This window comes from Ambystoma mexicanum, chromosome 9, assembly GCF_040938575.1.
Source record: "Ambystoma mexicanum isolate Mex_15411 chromosome 9, UKY_AmexF1_1, whole genome shotgun sequence".
Lineage (NCBI taxonomy): Eukaryota > Metazoa > Chordata > Amphibia > Caudata > Ambystomatidae > Ambystoma > Ambystoma mexicanum.
The window spans coordinates 835,055,408-835,068,419 of record NC_090931.1 but is presented as its reverse complement, the minus strand read 5'-3'; the positions used below and the strand labels follow the sequence as shown (position 1 = coordinate 835,068,419).

Here is a 13,012-nt window from a genome sequence, read left to right as displayed (position 1 = left end):
TGGAGGACGGGGGGGAACAGCCATTCTCCCAAAGTAACCGGGGAGAAGAGGCAATTTTCTAGGTTTACCCATTGTTTGGTCTCTGATTCACAAACATGGTCTACAAGGATCCGTAGCTGTGGCGCTTTATGGCATTCGTGGAGGTTAGGGTATGCTAGTCCTCCTTTCTCCTTTAGGAGGATCAATGTGCTGTAAGCAATTCAAGGCCTTTTCCTTTCCCAAAGGAAGGCCAAAAGGGTGTTTTTAGATGAGAAACGAGTCCGGAAGTGCAACAGGAAGGGATTGGAAGAGGAAAAGAAGTTGCGGTAGGACATTCATCTTTATAGAGGTTAACCTGCCTGCCCATGAGAGTATCAAATTTCCCCAGCGTTCTAAGTCTTGTTTAATCATGGCCCAAAGTGGTTTATAGTTGGCTTGATACAGATCACTGAGGCTTCTGGTTATTGTAACTCTTAGATAGCGTATACTGTCTTGTGCGATTTTGAGACCCCAGTTCTCTGGACTTGCGGCCTGCTGTTGGGCGACATCTGCGAGGGGGAGAGGTACCATTTTGTTGCGATTAATACGGAACCCTGATTGAGCCACATATTCCTCTATCCTTTCCAGAAGAGCGGGTATGGATTGTTCGGGGTGTGTGACATAAACCAGCACATCATCTGCAAACAGAGCCAGTTTATATTCCTTGCCGCCTCTCACTAGGCCTTTTGTCCTTTTGTCGCTTTTGATGCTCGGTGCTAGGTGCTCCATGACTAAAATGAAAACCAACGGCGACAGCGGGCACCCCTGCCTAATCCCTCTGGTCAGAGTGAACTGGGGCGATGCTACTCCGTTTACTATGACCCTGGCATGCATGTTGTTATTTATGACTTGTGCTCCCCGCACACAGTCTGAAACCAGGACTGCCTTTCGTAAAATCTGTGTGATGAAGCGCCATTCAACCCGGTCGAAGGCCTTTTCGGCATCGACTGAGATCAATGTGGGGTTTACATCACGTGTGTCTATTGAGGCCATAAGGTCCAGAGTTTTTGCGGACATTGTCGGCCCCTTGTCTTTCTCTCACATACTAAACCTGATCATTGTGGATTAGATGGGGGAGGACTAGGCTGAGTCTATTTGCCAGTATGCTTGCATAAATTTTTGCGCCTACATTTAACAGAGAAATTGGCCTATAGGAGCCGCAATCCAACTTGTCCTTGCCTTCCTTTGGTATGGCAATAATCCTGGCTTCTGTAAATGATGGGGGGGGAGGGGCATTTCCGGTGGCCATAATTTCATTATACAAAAGGGCCAAGAATGGGGCGAGGGCTCCTCTTAACCTCTTGTAAAAAGATGGGGTGAACCTGTCTGCGCCCGGTGCTGACCCTGCTTTCAAATGTGAGTTGGCATGGTCTACCTCTTCGGATGTGATAGGAGCATTTAGCTTGTCTCTGTCTGAGGGTTGAATCCAGGGGAATGTAACCCTTGACAAGAATTCCGCATTGCTCCCCACTGGGGGGGGTCGCAGTTGGCGGATTATAGCTGCTGGTAGTATTGGGCGAAATAGGCGGTGATGTCGGTTGGGTAAATCAGGGTAGTTCCCAATGGGGAGTTTAATTTAAGGACTGCCCTATAGGCTCTCTGTTTTCGGAGTTTGGCTGCGAGCAATGTGTGGGCTTTAACCCCCTTCTCAAAGTACCTCTGTTTGACAAATCGAGGCGGGTGAGGGCTTTATCCTGCCATACTTCCTTAAGTTCCTGTCTAAGATTCCTTATTTCTGCTCTATGTTCTAGTGAGTCGCCCCCTCCATTCTCCTGGTTGCCTCTTTATCCTTTATTTCTTGTTTGATTCAGGTTTCAATCTTTTAACAGAGGCCCCCTGCACCAATAGCAGAACCCTGATCGTGGTCTTGGCGGCTTCCCAGCCCTTATTTCGGGGGATATCTCCCATATTATTTGTTTTGAAGAAGTCCCGTACTTCCTCGTCCAACACCTCCCTAAATAAAGAGCTTGTCCTTAAAGAGAGTGTTATTGAGGAGAATAGCTCCCGTCCCGGGAGGATAGCTCAGCGGCAACGTGCGCGCCTTGGAAGCAAGAGGACACGAATGAACACAGGTTCGATCCCCGGTCCGCAATTAGAAACCTCGGGGTATTTAAGAGCGTTATAAATATGCAACCAAGACAAAAAAAACAACAATTACGCAACTAAAAAAAAACCAATTTCTGTAACAGTGCCTCGATGCCCCCGGGCTGTGTGAGCGCTTTAAAAAATGCTAAATACAAATTGCACGTCCATCTTTTATCAATGTGTCTACCTGGGACCCAGGTCGAGGTCTATGGTGACCATGTCGTGGTCGGACCACCCTATAACCTCTATGATTAGGTATTCCAGGTCACCCTCTAAGAAGAGATAATCTATGTGAGAGTAAGTTTGGTGAGGGGGGAATAGAAAGTGTAAGTCTTCTCCCATGGGTGCAGGGTACGCCACGCGTTAACATCATCACGCATCTCTCATCGCAGATCACGCATTAACATGTGATCTGCGATGAGGGTTTGAAAGTCTTTCCTGCCTGCCGGGGGGGTGGGCACCCTCTCTATATGATCTCCAGTCTAAGTCAGGGTCCATGATGAGGTTGAAATCCCCCTGTGCGTTTAACTTTAATACTTTTGTTTAACAGCGAGGTTCAAAGGCACAGAAAACAGCCCGCAGTCACCTCACTGTATTACTGAAATGCACTCACGTTGCAAAAATGAGGAAGAATGCGAAAACATATATATATATTTTTCTCAGATGGAGTACGGAGGCTCAGAGGTTCAAAGGCTGATTTAGCCCACAGTTACCTCAACTGTTAATCACGCGAGTGTGGTGTTTGATTCTCCGCAAAGAGAACAGTCCAGGTTCAAAGGCTGAATAATCACGCAGTTACTTCAACTGTTTTATTTATAGAGGGTGGTTGTATAACACCAACTATTCGAGCTTCGAGCTGCAAGGGCGGCTTGCAATGTTTAAATAATATCAGGAGAATCAGGTCATTTCACATTCATGCTTACTTGACAACGTTGTGAATCATGGCTTTCAATGTTATAAGCACAGCGTGTTAGGCAGAATTCTGTGCAATGCCCTTAGGGACCACTACACACAATTAAGACCACAGGTGGCAATACAAGTTTTACCTTTGGTACAAGCCTGTACTACTATGTTAAAGTGGTAGCAGTAGCGGAGCAGCCAGGCTTATCTCAAGAGTATATGAGCAGTAGCACAGATTACACAAAGTGGCCACAATTACTGTGACTGAAGCAAACACTGACTCAAGGTTTCAGGTAAAAATATAAGTACATTTATTTTTAAACCATTTGTTATTAACACAACACTTCTATTAAATTTAAAACCACACGTTAAATACACTACAACTGACCAATTCACTTTGTACTGTATAAATCAAGGTAAGTACCCTGTGTTTGAGAGAACTGGTGTTACGAAACAATACACGTTACCATGAATACGACTGTGATCACTTTTTGACAGTTCGGTCTACTAAATAAACGCGTATCTGCGGCAAGAAATGCTACCGGGGCAAAAACACACTTAGCACCTGAGATATCCAGAGAGAGTTGGGGGCAAAAATCATAGGCAATATGTTAGGTAAGAAAACAGAATCCAAGAACACTCATAGACAGAAATGCAAGAGTCAAAGGGCCGGAGCCAGTGTCAAGTGGAACTGGGTTCCTGTGTCGAGGATCACAGGTCAGATAGTTCGCGATTCAAAGTTGCCAAGAGTACTTTAGATATTGTCAAATGTTCGGAAGCAAAAGTTATAAGAAGGAGGGAAAAATAAGGGAAATCCTTCTAAGCGAGAAATAGGGATTTCACCCAAAATTCCTCAAGCAGGACACAGTAACTTTTCAAAGAAGAAGCTGGTGCCACGGCAGTTGTTCCTGTAGTTTTCTGCAGACCCATGATTCCTGGCTTCGGCACGAAGAAGGACGATGAAGGGGGTCTACACCACACAGGGATGAGGCCGGAAACGGTGACGACGAATAAAAGGTGCACTCCTTAAAAACAGGAGAGGCTCTTCAGGTGGCTATCCGGACCACTACAGCAGTGTGCAGCGATTTCGACCACAAAGGCGACCTCTGGCTGAAGAAGATGAGCTGGTTATCCCCACCAGGCTTAAGGGAAGAAGACTCCGGACTGGATCTCCTCTTAGTCGTTGAAGGGTAGATAGCTCAGGACTGCAGCAGGGCTTCACCGGTACGGGATAGTTGCAGCAGTCGAGCCCTCCTCCGCTTCTCTTCGGTTCCTTGTATTTCCAGTGGCGACTCTCTAACTTCCAGCCCAAGAGACCTGCCTTTTATGCGAAAATCCCCCATTCACACAGCCTGGCTGTCAATCACACAGCAGGGGGGTTGTCCAGCCCAGACAACCAACTCAGCCAATCATGACAAAGTGTGACTTGGATTTCCTAGGATACCCTGTGCAGGGGGTGACTACACCCCTCCCTCACATTCGGCCCACCTAGACACCAAGGCGCCTTGAGGAGGGGTTCTTGGCAGAAGCCCGCCAAAAGACAGTGAACAAAGAAGGCAAACCTGGTTTGCCGCGCAAAGTATAACACAAGAAGGATTTTAACAAAAAGAAATGGCGAATAAACCGCACCGGAGATAAAAGAAAAAGCATTTGGTCAAGCGGGTTTAAGTTCGAGGCTAACACAATAGCCTACAATATTACCACGGTTACATAAGATAACCGCAGTAGAAAATTAGGGTAGATACCACTGCAACCAGCTATGTCTAAATGTTAAAAAGAGCGAAACAATGCTCTAGGAGGTACAGATAAAAAGGGCTAAGGAGTAACCCTTTCCAGCACTCCATGTAAGATGGTGTGTACTGGATCTGTGGTTAATTTGACTAAGTAAAGTTAATGGAAACTTTACCCTTTTCTGGAGGACAGTAGTCAGCCTTAGTGATGGAGTCGGTGGGAAGTCTGAACGACAACCCTGTGTCACTACACAGAAGGTGCTGTGTGACACTCAAAAGAAGGGGGCCACTGAAGTGTTGTACTACAGAGTCCACAATCACAAAAACAGGTAAAAACACATAGCAAAACACAAGTAAGAGTGGTGAAAAGCTCACACTCTTACCAAGTGGAAAAGAAATAACTCCAGAGATCCAGCAAAGCTGCTGAGGGACTCACTAGGTAAGGGAAATTAGCCATGAAATGAGAATTCTCCCTAACACAGCGTTAAAGTCTAGTCGAGTCGAGTTATTTCTTATTGTGCTTACTTGAGTGCCTTTTAATAGTCCGACCTCTGCCGCCGAACGCAGCCAAACACAGCAAAACAATTCCAACATTTTGCTACGCTTCGCGTAGGAGGTTGGATTAAATACTTTCCACGTTGTCCGTAGCCCGCGTTATTAAAGGTATAGCTTGCAATTTGCTAAAATGAATAGCAGCAGCAAAGGAGTATGGCAGCATGTAGCACACAGCAAAACACTTCCAACACTTTGCTACGCTTCGTGTAGGAGGTTGGATTAAGTACTTTCCAAGTTGTCTGTAGTCCGTGTTCTTAAAGGTATAGCTTGCTCTTTGAAAAATGGAGAGCAGCAGCAAAGGAGTATGGCAGCACGTAGCACACAGCAAAACACTTCCAACACCAGATTTCCTTAGAAACAGACTATGAATAACTCGTCCAAGAGAAAATTCTTTATTTCGGGCACAGAGAACAACCACACAGCTCCAACGTTACACAGGCAATCTAAGATTAGGAACCTGTCAGAAGAAGCAATCCATTTGAAATATGCTTTTGTGGGATGTATAACTAAAAGTGCTGAATTATGTATGACTCATATGCTACTTAGACCTAATTAACAATAGATTTTAATGTGAGGGCCCTTGCATATGAATAATGTGTTAATTGCTAAGCCTATATTGTCTGCATACTTCTAAAGTGATCGTTCAGATGAAGCCAACCCTTACACAAAAAGCAGGAAATCAATAGGCATTTGGGTAGAATAACTATTGGCTGTATACATTTTTGTATGCAGAAATATTGAATGAGCAAGACTGATTATTTATGGTCAAACACAACCAAGACATTTGCATGCCTTTTCTACTACCTGTCATGTACAGCAGTTGGTTTTCTTTAATGTTTATACAAAATAACTGAAAAATCACTTACTAGATCAAGAGCAGCCGCCAAGATGGACGCATCAGGAATGGTGCCCGGCTCGCAGCAGTTTAACAGGAACTGGAAACGTTTCATGCCTTGCCGGATAGCTCCTAAGTTGACCACATTCTTACACTTCCCTCCTTCTTGGTTGGATGCCAGGTGATCGTCAAAGCTGTGGCAGCCTGGAAGGGAGGGGTGGGGTAAGGAGGAGGGCAGAGTGCAAAAGAAGGGGGAGGAGGGGCAACACAATATCTCACAAATAAAAAGGGCTATGAGAAGCAAATACATCCCCCCTCCCTGCCTTGCCCACACATTGGTTCCCTTTTTAACTGTACAGTCCCAATGCATGATCTGAGCATTAGCACAAACGGTGACACTCACAACAGGTAGAGAGTAACAGTTGGTGGAAAGACTTACAGACAGTGACTTGTCTAGGTATTCCACACTCTGCCGTCTTGTAGGAAAATGTAACTGTTGCTGGTTACAGCTTTTAAAACTGGTATGCTTCTCTATATAATCGGGTGTAATGGGAATCCATTTATTCATTTAAGTGATATTTAGAATTTTCAGGCTTTGTTATGTGTTCTAAAATAAGAATGTCCGCCCTCTTTTTTGTAAGCAGCCACCATATTTTTTATTTATCTAAACAGTATTTGTGCTTGGTTTGATTGTTAATTGGTTTGACAATTATGGAAGGTCCTGCTACTGTAGGTATCTATTTATTTTTCAAACATTAACAATTACTAATCAGAGTGTGGAATACCAGTCACATATTTAGCAGATATCTGGTCGCTAATATGGGTAGGCCTGCCAAGATATCCACTTCTATTTCTTAGTTTGATTTTAAAACATCATTTGGAATTGAATTTTATTTGCACATTTCTCCATCGTTGTCTCTCCATCTTCTATCCATCCAATTTCTAGTTAGTCGTCCTTAAACATATTTTCTCAAGCTTTCCAATAGGCCAAAATTAAATATCCCTCATATCTCTGTTCTTTTCAAGTGGTGCATTTGTGTTTTTTACATGACAATGGGTGATGTTCCCAACAGTCATGAAGGTGCTTCTATTAAATAATAAGTCTCCAATTTACATTTTAGAATACAGGGATGTGCTCTGCTTAATGTGAACACCATTCCAGAGTTGATAAAGATTTTCTTGAATCCCCAACATTCCCCCAGTACCTGATTCACCCAATCAGTTCCTCTTGTTAAACTTCCACCACTTCACTGGCTAAAATCTCCCAATTATCTAATAAGAAAATCACTCATGCACATCCTCTGGCTCATTTGCCCTCAAATAATTCTAAATGTATGTGTCTTCACACTCATACATCTCACCGAATCAGCAATCTCTAATACATCCTTCCCAATCTCTCTGCCACATTTTGCACAATCGATCACAATATACGCGTAACGATTATATGGACAGTTCTTCAGCCCTGTGCAGACTGGCCAGATTATTAATAGTTGGTAGAATACAAGTTGCCATAGCCGCGGGAGTAAGTTTCTGTGATTTTCTGTATGAGACCCGACATTTCTCTACTATGGTTTTAGTAGCAGGGGGAATGGACATAATCAAATCCAAAAGATGGTGGTCAGACCATGTACACTGACTGCTATGTATGTCCTAAATTACGATATTCTGTGATAGAACCCAGTCCGGGATTTTCGCCTTAAAATAAGTGGGCTGAGTAATGTGCTGGGTAAACCCAAAATCAGGTAGCGTAGTCTTAACCAACATCGCTGAAGCGTCTCACTCGTTAAGAAACCCAAAATTAAAGTCGCCCAGAAAAAGAGTTCTTTTTTGGGTTTGAGACTGGGGACCAAAAGATGGGTGAGATGGATCAGGAAGTCCACTGTACTGTGCGGAGGTCTGTAGATTACACATTAATTGTGGTATTGAGATTCACCTGAAGCTTAGTCCAAATCACTTCACATTCTGGAAACATGATGTTATCAATTTTACGAATGTTTAGTGCTTGGTTGTAAAGTAGGGCTATATCACCGCCTTTGGCCTTTAGTCATCAGTTCTTATAATGTTATAGCCAGCAGGCACAGCCAAAGTAAGGGTGAGTCCTGCAGCATCATGTAGCCAAGATTCAGTGATGGCACAGAGGTTGATTTTCTGAGTAGTCAGATGATCAGTGACCAACCTGGAGTGCTTAATGAGCGACCTAGTGTTAAGATACATATATCTCAATTCCCTGGAACAATTTACAACCGATGTTTTGGTACTAATAGTTGATATGTAATCATTAGGTAACCTATGGGAAGTGCATGAAATGGGCAGTGCAGTTATGCCGGTATGGCCCAGACACAGAGACCCCTCGCCTCTGAACCATTGGTCGGACGGCAATTACGACAGGGATGTAGATAATTCCCAGCTAAATGTGGGTGATTTTGATGGTACTCTGTCTAGTAGGTTATTGACCGTAAGCTTGGATCCTTCTTTGAGACACCACAGTAAGAACCTCTTCTATTTTAAGTCATATGGCAATGAAGCGGAAAGTGTTGTGAGCTCTTTAAAGACATTCATGCAGTCTGGGGGGTGAGTCAAATAGCTACATTACAGATTTGTAGAAGCCATGCTGTTAAGTTCAGAGTAGGTAGGATGAGATAGTACACTCTATGATTATTCCTGCATAGGCAATCCAGACTTTACGTCAGTCTCCGATGTAATTCTATCTGTGAAGAAAGTCTAGATGCCACAACTATGCAGGGCCAAGTCAGCATTATCAGAAACACAGCCATTTTGAACTGTTTCAACTTAAGGCTCACCTTGGGGAGAAGATGAATCAGTGGAAAAGCACAAATAAATGTAGCTTACCAATTTGAAAATATACCAATAACATTTCAGAATACGATAAACTACTCCAGTGTGACGTCTCATGTGGAGGAATGTTATAATTACTAAAAGAACTAACCCACAGTATGTGTTTTCCTTGTGTTTTGTAAAGTATATGTTTTATATGTTTTATATACTGTGTTTGATATTGAGTTTTATGTAATGTGATCATTTTATGAGTGCTAAATTCTATAGGTTTAATAAAAATACTTTTTAATGTGGATACTTGATATACCATCTGTTCTTTCTTTCCCGTATTGTGGTGTAGACATCTGTTAATACATCTTCTTTTTGAATATTATCAACTTAAGGATCACCTTGGGGAGAAGATGAATCAGTGGAAAAGCACAAATAAATGTAGCTTACCAATTCTTCAAAATGGCATTTCTCATTTAGTGCTTCTCCATGCATGGACATAAAGCCTGGCCAGTTTGCATTTTTATGCTTTTGCAAAGAGGTATATGTTTGCTCTGCTACATCGAGTGAGCACTACTTCGATCACCTCATTGTTCAACCAATTCTCCAGTCCTCTAGGAATTACATTTTTTTACTCCAGAAATTTGGATTGCGGTCACTGTAAAGCTTCTCATTAGTGGCAAGTGCATTTAGTTTGTTTCCTTTGAAAGAGTGTTGAACTGTGTGCATCTCTGTTTGTTTCAATAACACAAGAAAGTTGTACTTTTCATGTGCACCAGAATCAATAACAATTTTATGGAAAGCAAAAAAAACTTTGAGAGCAAACTAACGCATTCTCAACTCCTGCATTTTTTCATGATACAACCTCTCTTTCTCCACCCAGGTTTCTAGGATCATAAGTGGATCCATGTATGGTTCCAAACCTTTCAACAAAGCATCAGTCACTACCACAAATTGTGGTTCCTCTGGAAAGGAACTTCCTCGAAGCAGTTTCTCTTTCTGAGACCACTACAGTGCAGTGTCTTTTGCTGGTCATGACACAGTGCACTTCTTGTTGCATGGGATTTGTTTCTGTGACCACTGGTCCTGAATGCTGGAGAGATATCACATGGAGCACCCACGAGGCACTGTGAATATGCATGAAGCAATGATGCCCAGGTGGGAGGACATTTGTCTGTATAAGAGTTGGGGATTCGTCTTCAGCAGGGGATATTTCTTCAGAAAAGAAAACTGTCTATCTTTCGAAAGACACTACTTTGTATACCTGGTGTTTGAAACATATTCAACCAATGTACTCACTGTAATTACTGTACAGCACTGTAACTAAGCTGAGAATAATCTTGTTTGCTCATGCGCCCTCTTACCCTCAGGTCTGGTGCGCAATATAAATGAATAAACATAAACAAACATGAACATAATCTAATAAATGTACTCTCTCTCCTCTGGAAAGCCGTGGCCTTTGACATATTCACTTGCAGGCCCCATATGTTGAGCATCTGAAAGCTACTGTGGAAAATGTGCTGTGCCTTGGTATGAGGTAACCTTGGTTTGCCAGTTACCCAGATAGGGATGATTAATGTTCTTTCTGTTTCTGAGTTAAGCCACTACCACAAACATGCATTTTGAAAGCACCTGTGAGGCAGAATTTAGGCTAGAAGGAAGGACCTTGTACTGTTAGTGTCGGCCACCTCAGCAAACAAAATTAATTTCTGAGTGTTCTGATTATTGGGATGTGTCAGAATGTATCTTACAAGTCTATGGAACACATCCAACCATTCTGTAACTAGCAGCAAGAGACTTATTAACTTTTCTAACCCAACTGTTTGCCATTTTAAGGTCTAGAATTGGTCATAGTTGGCACGTGCCACAAGGAAATAACAGGAATGGCCTGGCAACCATTTATGTGGCACGTTTCTCATGTAGCATGTCTGCTGGTCTAGCAAATTCAGGTGTTACATGGGAAACCGACTCTATACAATATTGAGCATCAAACTGTCTTATGTGATAGTTTGCCTAGCAGATGGGTGGCTCCAGAAAATGGGAAGAATCAGCATAGCTGAATGATGGCCTGAATTCCGTCATTTTGTCTTTTAATCCTAACAACTTCAAGAACTGCTGTACAATGTTGTGTGGTTATGGGAACAAATGAGAAATAAAGGTATGTTTTGTAAATTATTTTACGTAAGTGCTGTCACAAAGGTCTTCCTATGCATACGCTATGACAATAATGACTGGCTGAGATCCTAATGATACTCTTTGCTGAACTGAAGGGTGTGCAGAGGTTAAAATTACCTTCATAAGATCATTAGTCGACTCATTTTGAGCAACTCAACTAAATATATATAGATATGGGTGTGTCGAGGTGGGGTCGTAGGTTAGGGACGGACCACCATAACAAAAACAAGAGGGGTCGACCAAGAACATTCAAAATGAGTTGACAGATTATGAAGGTCGTTTTAACCACATAGAACCAAAATGAGGATGTGATGGGCAACCATGAACCATTATCCACAATCACATGGCCTTATTTCCTGTCCATGGGCAGGTAAATGGCAAGATGTTGCAATGTTTCCTAAGGAGAGCTATCATATCTGCACACAATGCAATTGCCTATCTAGTTAATCCATTCATCTGCTTGCCTTATCTGGCAAAGCTGTTGATGAGGATAAAGTAAGTATGAGTTCAGAAGCTGCAGATCTATGATGGGTCTCAGACCTCTGTAGTTTTTCAGCACCAGAAAATATGTTGAACACCACCCTCTGCTTTGTTCAGAGCATTGTACCGGTTTATGGGCCCCTTTTTCCAGAAGCTGACAGATTTCCTTCAGTAGGAGGGGTTCCGGAGGCAAGGAGTGGTTACCAAGAGAGTCATCCGGTGGGCAAAGAGCTGAAGGGAGGAAGTATCCTTGCTGGATGACCTGTAAGGCCCAGGCATTGGAAGTGGTAATCATCCATTCATTGCCAAACTGAGATACTCTGCCACATGGGTCTGGTGGCAGAATTCCACTTTAGAGAGGCTTCGAGCTAGGGGATGCAGTGGGCACAGTGGAGGTTGAGGCACTCCTACCCATGTAAGGACGACATAGTACTTGTTTACCGAGGGGCCCTAACCCTTTCCACGATGGGCACAAGAGGTGAAGGGGCGCAGGTCTCAGCTTTTTAGCCAGGTCCCGATCAACAGTGAGCACTGAGGCCGTCTTATCCCAGGGGTCATGAACCAGCCCCTATACTGCCTGTTTAAAAGGCAATTGTGTCTACTTCTTCAGACCCTCGTCTAGGATGTCTGTTAACTTGTACTGAATCTTAGAGCTTGAAGGGGCAAACAACCCCACTGTGTCAATCACCTTGATCACCAGGCACTGAAAAGCGTCTTGTGGTTATCCCGGGTTAGGAGCAGGGAGCATGTCGAGATCTGGCATGTTGATCTCTGGGAGGTGCCCAGACCACTTGCCTCCTGTAGGACCCACATAAAACGACTTTGGAAAGTCGCAGACCTCCCTTGGAGGGTGGGGTTTCATTACGACGGGGGCAGGGTCCTCCATATATGACACGTATGCTCTTCTTGGGAACAGGGAAAATTCTCTCATGTTTCCGGTGCCATTGATGTCGGATGGAGCCAATGGTGACAAGTAAGCAGGAGCCAAGGTCAGAGGACCGATGTCTGAAGATGGAACAGTGTGACTTTTGGACAGGACTTTATTTCCTCTACTCCAGTCCCTGACGGCTCATCCGAGCATGGTGGGAATCTGCCAGCATGACCGAAGCAGAAGGCGCAGCGGCTTAGATAAGCATCTTCTGCCTGAAGGCCTCCCATTACTCTGGAGTATAGTATTGGGTTGGGGAAGGTACCTGCTAAGCCTGCTCCTCTGTGGCCTCCTTGGAGTGAGAAGAAGAAGAACCATCTGGAGATCTTGATAATGTATGGTGCTTCTTCTTTTTCATGTCCTTTTGGACAGGAGACAGTTCCTCTGGCCCACAGTCCTCGCCTGGCGACCTCGAACGGATGTCACCTGTCTTCTTGTGGAGAAAGGTGAACAGCTTCATCGCACATTCTTGAAGCGCCTTTGGGTGCATTAATTGACACAAAGAGCAGCCCTGTGTGTTGT

At 43.7% G+C, this 13,012-nt stretch overlaps 1 protein-coding gene across 21 annotated transcripts in view; it reads right to left on the bottom strand.

Moving 5' to 3' along the window:
• UNC80 (unc-80 homolog, NALCN channel complex subunit) overlaps window positions 1-13,012 on the bottom strand; it is a 3,486,058-nt gene that overhangs the window by 2,040,449 nt on the left and 1,432,597 nt on the right. For all 21 annotated transcript variants that reach the window (XM_069615884.1, XM_069615886.1, XM_069615890.1 and 18 more), the window contains one exon: window positions 6,155-6,327. In XM_069615884.1, coding sequence (XP_069471985.1) covers window positions 6,155-6,327 — 173 coding nt within the window. The remainder of the gene's footprint in view (window positions 1-6,154; window positions 6,328-13,012) is intronic.